The sequence below is a fragment of the Sciurus vulgaris genome, assembly GCF_902686455.1.
Source record: "Sciurus vulgaris genome assembly, chromosome: 18".
Lineage (NCBI taxonomy): Eukaryota > Metazoa > Chordata > Mammalia > Rodentia > Sciuridae > Sciurus > Sciurus vulgaris.
In genome coordinates, this window is record NC_136479.1 from 4,025,231 (window position 1) to 4,034,026 (window position 8,796).

Genomic DNA, 8,796 nt, shown 5'->3' on the forward strand with positions numbered 1-8,796 from the left:
CTGGGATGTGGGGCGCAGCAGGGATGGCTTCTGGGGGTCCTCGCAGGAGGGTTCGCTGGTGCGTTGCGAGAGGGCCAGAGAGGGACAGAGGGGAAGAGCTGCTCTCTCCAGGCCTGGCCACAGGAAGCCCAGGAAGGCTTGCCCCCCGCCCCGTCCCCTCCCCGGGAGGACCCAGGGCCTCACAGAACATGGTGCTGTGTTTCAGGGCTCCCATGTGACCAGGTGGCCCGGGGTCTACCTGCTCCAGTGGCAGATGCACAGCCCCCCCAGCAGCGTGGCCTGCAGTCTCCCTGGTGTGGATGATGTCCTGACGGCTCTGCACAGCCCCGGCCCCAAGTGCAGGCTGCTCTACTACTGTGAGGTGCTTGCATCCCAGGACTTCAGGTAGGTCCCCGGAGGGGCCTGGCCAGGGAGAGCCTGGCCCTGCCATCCAGGCTGGGCCACCAACACCCCTGGGCTTGGCTTCCTCCTGGGCTCTGCCCTACCTGCTTGCCAGCCCCTCCAGGGAGGCCTGGCAGGGATTCAGAGGAACCCTGGTGTGAGGAAGAGGGTCAGACCAGCTCAGCAGCGGAGCCTCCCTCCACACAGAGCCCTGCAGGGAAGCCCGTGCGCCCAACCCCTGGGAAGGACATGCCGGAGGGCTGCCCCGGGAGGACACACAGAGGCAGGGTGGGCTGGACGCTTGTACCAACCTGTCTGGTCTGCCACCCTCTCCTTCAGTGACCTCCCGAGAAGCCAGTTCAGGGCCATTCCTGTGACCCTCCTGGGCAGGAGCCTGGGTCTGCCCTCAGCCCACTTGCACTGTGTTCACATATGGCAGAGGTGGATGGCAGGAAGCCAGTTCAGCCTGGGGTCTGGGCCCAGAGCACATGGCTGAGAAGTGCTGCAGGGCTTAACAGAGCTATCAGGGCTCGGAGCAGGGGCCTGGCACAGGGTGCACGGGGGTCTCTGGTGCTGCAGGGCTTAGCACACAGCTGTCAGGGCTCAGAGCAGGGGCCTGGCACAGGGTGCATGGGGGTCTCTGGGAAGTGACACTGAGAACTAAGTGGTGTGATCCCCATCACCAGGGGCGCTGTTCAGAAGGTAGATTCCGATTCTGAACTCTAACAAGCTCCAGGTGCATGGGGGCTGCTGGTCCCACCCACAGCTTGAGTAGCAAATCCCTAAAGCTGCACCCGGCAACCCAGGAGCCTCCGGTAGCAACGTGACAGTAGCAAAGAGAAGGAGTCAACCAGCAGTTCCTAGTTGCACTGGTCCTGTGCGGCTCTGCCTTGGACAGAACACTCGTAGAACCTGTCTGTCAGGCAGGTCCTCATGACAGCTCTGACCGGAAGTCTGGAGTGAACCAGTAGCTGGTGTCCCAGAGCAGGTGCTTCTCCAGGGGCTCAGTACTCACAAAGGCTGGGTCAGAGGTGCTGGAAGGAGGCCAGGTGTGACTGCAGGGAGTGAGGGGTTAGGGCTAGGGCTAGGGCTGAGCCTGCCCCAGCTGTGGAGGCCAGGGCTGTGGTGGGATCCAGGCCAGGGAAGCCCCTGGATTATCTGTGGTAGGCTGGGCTGAGTCCTGAGGGAATGGGGTGCAGGGAGCTGGGGAGCACTCATTTCTCATCATGGCGTCACCTGCTTTTCCCTTGGCACTTGGCCTGGGCCCTAGGGCTGTTGGCAGCCTCGTGGGATGGGCCCTAGGGCCTCATTTGCAGCATCAACAGAGGGTAACACCCACGCCCTTCCTCCCTAGGGGCTCCATGTCCAGCCTGGAATCCTGCACCAGTGGCTTCTCCCAACTCAGCGCTGCCACCTCCTCCTCCTCCTCCGGCCAGTCCCAGGGCAGCTCCCTCGTCTCCAGATAGCTGGGCTGGGCCCTGCGGGGCAGCCCACTGGCCTCTGCCATCTGGAAGCGTGCAGAATGAGAAGCCAGCTTGCTGAGGCCTGGCACCATGTGGGCTGGAGCCTCTGGTGTAGACGCTGCCAAAGTCGGGGTGTCTGGACCGGATGGCGAAGGACCCAGTCCTTGGCCTGCATGCCGCCGGGCTCTTGTGGTTGCAAGGCCAGAACTTCCCTCTGGACACCAAAGGCCTTGTCAATCTCACCACGTTGGGTCTCGTGGGACCTGGGACTCCGTGATGTCACCAGGGCTCAGCCCCGTGCCACCACTTGCTTGCTTGCCCAGTGGGGTTCCTTCTCAAGAGGGCCATCCCCGTGCAGGGGCTTGGTCACTGCTGGGCACCCTGCCCTTCCCCAGCTCCCGCAGAAGGGAACTTCTCCCACAAGTTCCACTCGCCTCCCAGAACCGCCTCTAGCCAGCCTGCTGGGGACCCGCATCCATTGCTGAACCAATGACCGTTGTTGGGGCTTGAGAACACTGCCCCAGGGTCATGTGTCCAATCTAGACCAATCACTGTGACTCAGCGCGGGGTGCCGTGCACTGATTGGCCAGCCTGGATCACATGCATATCTCTGGAGCCAATCACGTGGCCTGAAAAGGGCCAGCTGCCCCAGGGCGTATTGCCCCGCCCACCCACAGAAGAAGGGGAAGATGCAGGGCAGCCAGAGGTGCGTGTGGCACGTTAGCGTCTGAGGGGTAGTAGGGCGCCGGGTCCCTGCAGGGCTGGGGGAGCAGTATCCTGCTTTGCTTGGGGGCCTAACCCTGACTGCCACTGCTTTGAAGAGGGTGGGGAGGCCCAGGGCTTCTGCCAGGTTTCAGGCAGTGATGGGGTGACATGCTGCCTCCATTCCCCTCTGGAAGCCCCTCTCTTTCCTGGGGAGCTATTCAATTATGACCTTGTGTGATTGTAACTCAGAGAAACCCACTTCCAAGTGGCTTAAACACAAAAGGATGACCATGGGTTCATGTAACTGTCCAGGACAGGACTGACTTCAGGTAAGGCTGGATCTGGGGTCTCAATATGGCATCTGGACGCCCCTTGGTGGGGAGGCTATTGTGTGCCCTGGGGAAGATCTGACCAGGAACTAGCTCCAATATTGAAATTAGTTTCCCCAGTGACCACATTGGGTCTCATCGGGACATTTTTCCTTTCCTTTCCTGGGTCCCCCAAAGGCAGCAGGTCACAGGTCTCTGAGCGCCAGGCAAGCTCCAGCCCCGCTCCCAGTGAGGGGAGAGCCTCAGACTCCTGGCTTGTCGCCCTCAACCCAGCTGAAACTGGCTTACGCAGCAAAGGGAATTCCTGGGTCGTGTACTTGGGGTGCTGGATCCAGGAGCCCAGTTTCCTCAGGCCTCTCAACGGCACCCAGGCCTCCTGACCCTACATCTCATTGCACACTGGTCTCATTCTTCGGTGGGGTGAGGAAGGGGGCTGCCGGAAGCTCCAAGCCTGTTAACCACAGGCTGTCAGTCTCTGAAAGAGACCGTCCCATCTCAGAGCTCAGGAGAGTCCGCTTGGCCCTGCGAAGTCATATGTGCACTCCTGGGCCAGCATGGGGTGGTCCTGTGCTGGGGGGCCTGTGGCTGGCATTGCCTCCAGGAGCCTCGGGGCTGGGTAGGGCCATCCTTCCCTGGATAAGGGGAGCTGGGCACTTCTCCAGCAGATGTCCATGGTGGTGTCCGCTAGGGTCCCCCTGTGTGGAAGCCTCGGCAACAGGCTGCTCTCGCCTTGGGGAGGCCTGTAATTAAAACTAGCCCAAGGCAGGGACTGCCCAGCTTTTGGCTTTTAAATTGCCCCAGACCCACAAGGTTTGGATCTTGGCTTGGGTTTCTTTCTCCATCTTGTTCCTCAGTCCCCGCAGCCGGGACAGAAACACCCTATCGCTACATGACCGTTAGAACAGGACTCAAAGCTCAGCCTTCCTTTCATAGCTGTGTAACCTCAGGCAGGTGACTTAACCTCTCTGTGCCTCAGTGTCCTCATCTGTAAAATGGGGACAGCAGTGCCTACCTCATGGGGTTGTAGTGGGACGTAAGTGGTCGCAAAGTCCCCAGCACGGTGTCTGGAACACAGCACTCAATAAACTTGTGTGGCCGTTCTGATTTCTTACTGCCTCTCATTCAGAGTCTGGGCTCCTGCCCCAGGATGCCCTCGCGGGTGTACGTGAGACAGCACGGCATCTGCAGGACGTTGAGGCCAGATCACCGCTGCCTGCTGTGGCGGGCGTGCAGGTGGGCCTCCCCCTTTCTGGGCAAAACCTGAAAGTGCACCATCAGCCAGGAGGCCCCTGGGCCGGGAGGCCTTCTCCAGGTGTTGGCCCGGGACTGCTGAGTTGGCGTGGTGGTGCATATTCTGCAGTCCCAGCGACTCAGGGCTGAGGCAGGAGCAGGGCAGCCTCAGCAGCCTACCAAGGCCCTGAATCGAGATTTAAAAAAAGGGGGGGGGCTGTGTCTTAGTGGTAAAGGCCCCTGGCTTCAATCCCCTGCTCTGTGCAAAACAACAAAACAAACAATAACAAATCTGCAGCAACAAACAGAAGGCAGGGGTGGTCGTTTTCCTCCTACCCTGCCCTCTCGGGAAGCCCCTCTCCTCTGTAAAATGAGTTGCTCCTCTTCAGTGAAGTCTGTTTCGGCCAGTGCGACGCGCCAGTTCTTGTGCCTGGTCACTGGCTCCAGCCAGAAGCACTGGACATGGTAGGCTTGGATGAGCCTCCACCTTCTTCTCCCGAAACCCCGGGCGGTTGCCGTGGGAATTGTTTGAGATTTCGGGCTCTGGTTCTCAAGACGAGAGAGAGCGCTCTCGAAAGAGTGGAGTCACCCGAGGGGTTGCTGGTGGGTTCCCAGGGACCACGTGCCTTAGGCACAGAGCTCAGGAACACTGCACTTGTTCCTGGGGGTTTCTGGAACAAATGATCAGAACCGGAGGGCCTGAAACCACAGAAATTCATCCTGTCCAAGTTCTGGAGGCCAGAGGTCTGGCACCCACAAGCCCTCAGAGCAGGCTCCCTCTGCAGGCTGGGGGGCTCCTTCCCGGCCTCCCCCGGCTGCGGGCAGCCCCAGGCCCTCCGCGGCTGGTGGCTCCCTCACTCCATCTGCCTCTGTTGTCAGATGCCTTCTTCCCTGTGTCGTAGGAGGACACTGGTCACTGGGCAGAGGGCACAGGTGACACCCACAGCCCACTGCACCTGCGAAGACACTCTACGGGGAGCTCACAGCCCGGCTCTGGGTGGGCTTCGACTGGGGGTGCCATTGGACCCCTGATGATCTGTGGAAGGGTACGCAGTTCATTAGTGCTGTTGGCACAGATCTCCCAGGCTCGCTCGGTGCTGCCACCTGCCACGTTGAGGGGGGCGGGTTCCTGAATTCCACCTGCCACCCTCCAGGTACTCAGGGGACAGTGAGGACCTGCAGTCCTATTTTTTTTTGGTGCTGGGAATTGAACTTTTACCACCGAACTACATTCCCAGCACTTTATTATTATTTATTTTTAGATTTTTAAACATTTTTTGGTACTGGGGATTGGACCAGGGGCATCCGACCACTGAGCCACATCCCCAGCCCTTTTTGTATTTTTAGAGACAGGGTCTTGCTGAGTTGCTTAGGGCATCACTAAGTCGCTGAGGCTGGCTTTGAACGAGCAGTCCTCCTGCCTCAGCCTCCCCAGCTGCTGGGATGACCGGCATGCACCGCTGCACCTGCTCCTTTTAGTTATTTATTTGGGGACAGGTGTAGCCCAGTTGGGGGCCCTGCCTGTAGCCTCCTGGGGGCTCTCCCAGGACTGGACCAGGGGTGGTGGCTGCTGCACACCTCACGGGATTGAAAAGCCTCCCTCGTGTTGGAGCTGGGGGAGTGGGAGGAAGGTGGCCTTGGGGCCACTGTCCACCCAGCCTCTGGGACCCGCCCTGCCCTACACGTCCAGTGAGGCGAGGAGACAGCCCTCGCCTGCTCCCACGTGTGCCCATCCACTCACGGTGACTTTCACACGGTTTCTCCTGCACTGTGGGCGACAGATTTCAAAGGAACGCCAGCTGACGTGGGCGCTGCGGTGCTGGGAAGAACAGCCACACTGGAGGACAGCTCCCGAGGGTGGGCAGAGCTGGGCTCAGGGCGGAGCGGCGGGTGGCCCTGCCGACTCTGGGCCTTGGCTCCTCCCTGGAGGCCTCCTGGGGCCTGAGTCCCAGGGGACAAACACACCCGGGCTCCGCGTGGCCAGAGGCTGTCCCCACGGTGCAAGCCCTCTGGGACCTCAAGATGGATGGGCGGGGCCTGGAAGGCCGGAGCCTGGCAGCTTCAGGGAGGCCGGAGGCCGCCACGCCTTCCACCTGCGCCCTCGCTGCTCCGGGCACCACCCACCGAGGCGCCGTTCGGGAAGCAAAACTCGACCCCTGAGTTCGTGTTATGGAGTCTGGGTCTTTAAAAATGGACCCTCTGAGAATGCGGGGAGAGGCGCGGAGGCACACGCGTCTCATTTGCATCTCAGGACTGCGGGAGCCAGAAACTTCCCGGGTCTCCCCCAAGGTGAGGCTCTGTGAAGGGCTCAGCCGCTAACAGCCATCAGGTAACTGCCCCGCACACCGGACCCCGGGGCTCCGAGACGGCTGCGGGACCTCCACGCCCCACAGTCTGTGCCCGTGCTCGGGGTCAGCGCTCACGGCCAACTCGCAGAGGGGCCTTGGTGTTAGCAGTTCCTGGCTTTCCGCCACGTGCCCCCCACCACCAAAGGCAGGAAATGGACGCCCAGACACTGTCCTGTCTCCTGCTCCAGCTCCTCAAAGCTCTACAGATACTTGAGTCAAAGACGTGCGTGTCCCGTGACTGTATGGGTGTCACACTCTTTGGGTTGCAAGAGACTCCAAAACCCAACACAAACTGCCTGGGACACAAAATGAGCATTTATTGGTGGATGAAGCTGGGAAGTCCAGGAGTGACTCGGGCTTCAGGTGTGGCTGGACCCAGGGGCTCTCCTCTGGTCCTCTCTCTCTCTCTCGTCTCTGGTTCTTAAGCACACTGCTGGGCTCTCACCATTTCTTGGTTGGGGGCAGGTTGTCTTCACAATGGGGACAGGTGGATTGGTTTGCTCTCCCCCGTGTTGCTCACACCCTGAAAGTTGGGTAACTCCAGCAGAAGTTCCAGGGTGGCTCTTTCTGGCTGACCCCGACAGATCCCTGAGGCCCACCCTGAACTAGTGGGGGCAGAGTCTCCTTGAAACCACCTGGAGGCCAATGGGGAGAGGCAGTGCCCTGAGGCAGCATGAGGGAGGCCCGGCCAGCGCTCTGGGTGCCCTGCCCACCTCCCCAGGGCGCTCCCTGTGGAGGGCAGCTGGGAGCCTGGGCGGGGGACACCCAGGAGCAGCCCTCAGTCAGAGGAATGGGTGCTGCCAGGACACATGGCTCCATCCTGAGTTCTCTCTGGAGGCCCCCAGCAGGACCCAGCCCTGTCACCCGCAGCACCGGCCTGCCCCCACTGTGCCCTCCATGGGGCTGCCTTCCCTCTGTCCCCTCCCTGGTGACCTGAACAAACCACTTGATATCATTTCCTCGTCTCAGCTTCTGCTTGCGGGGAGGGGGCCCAGCCTGATAGGGATGTTACTAAAGAGGAACTGGATGTTGGGCAGGTAAAGATAAGAGATATCCCCGTGACAAACTTCAAAACTCTCCACAGGGCCCCAGGGAGGTTAGATTGTCCAGTGCGTCTTCACACAACCAGCTTGCCGTGACAGGCTGTTCAGGGGCTGCTGTCTCCCTCTGAGCCTGAATCCCACAAAGCACATGCACGGTGCTGTTGCTTACCCAACAGTTGGCGGCCCAGCAGAGGATGAAGAGATGTCCTTCATCTCTGCAGGTGGGAGCTTGCAGGTCGGGGTCATTTCAGGATGGCCTGGTACTGCTGCTGCCTCTTATACCCTAGGCTGCTCTCTGTGGACTTCAGCATCCACTCCCGCTTTTAATACCTGGACTCAGTGGGTCTGGAACTGAGTCTAGAGTCTGCAACTGTAGAACATTCCAGAAGGATATATCCCAACCTGTGGCCAGGTCTGGGAACTGCTCTTAGGGACGTGCCAGGATCCTGTTACTCACAGCACCTCTCAAGTGGTGGAGTTTGTGTCCCTTACCCCTGAGCTCCGGCTGGCCTGGTGGCCTGCTTTATCTGATTGAATGTGGCCCAGTGAGGCCTCAACAATTCTGAGCAGCTCTCCTCCCTCCCGCTGTGACCTGCCTTCTCTGACCCCAAGCCTGAGCAGGCCTTCTGGAGGAGCAGGCACCCTGCAGAGCCCAGCTGTGAGAACCTGGCCCGGCCCGAGCTGGTGGAACCCACCGTGACCCTGGAATCAACTGCAGTGTTTCAGGAGCAGCAGCACCTGGCTGGTCCATGCTGCAAGGTTCTGGAGTGAACTGCTACACAGCAAGATAGCTCAGACCCTGCCCGGGGTGTGGGACTCTTAGAGGACCTGCGGAAAGCCTGCCCTCCAACCCGCTCCCACTGCGCTTGTGAAGCACACCGATAACATTCACGGGGTCTCAGGCCCCTGCAGGCCTTCAGAAGTGAAAAACCTACTCACGGGGCTGGGCGGGAGCTGCTGCTGGTGCTGTGTGTGCAGAGGGCAGCCCAGACCCTGGCCCTGGTGCTGGCTGGGGCTGCTGGGGCACCCTCCTGACCTTAATGGGGGACTAACTTAAATTCCACAAAACAGGGTGGGGATGAACCAAACCCCACCATCAAGCATTTTCCAGGTCAGCAGTGCCAGCACCACCTGGAATTCACCAAGATCCCCGAGCCACCATGCGCACGGCTGGAGTGCTGGGTGGAACACGTCATGTCAGGCTCAGGCTGACTCTTGGGGAGGCAGGTAAGAATCCCTGCCCAGTAAGACCCAGCTGCCAAGTCCAGGATTCAGAACTCAGGTGCCCCCTGGTGGC

At 60.3% G+C, this 8,796-nt stretch overlaps 1 protein-coding gene across 1 annotated transcript in view; it reads left to right on the plus strand.

The window, feature by feature from the left end:
• Window positions 1-3,982, plus strand: part of SEC14L5 (SEC14 like lipid binding 5) — a 36,270-nt gene extending 32,288 nt beyond the window's left edge. The window contains exons 15-16 of the mRNA XM_079121749.1: window positions 206-384; window positions 1,736-3,982. Of these exons, the coding sequence (XP_078977875.1) occupies window positions 206-384; window positions 1,736-1,847 (291 nt within the window). The 3' untranslated portion in view covers window positions 1,848-3,982. The remainder of the gene's footprint in view (window positions 1-205; window positions 385-1,735) is intronic.
• Window positions 3,983-8,796: the final 4,814 nt, after the last annotated feature.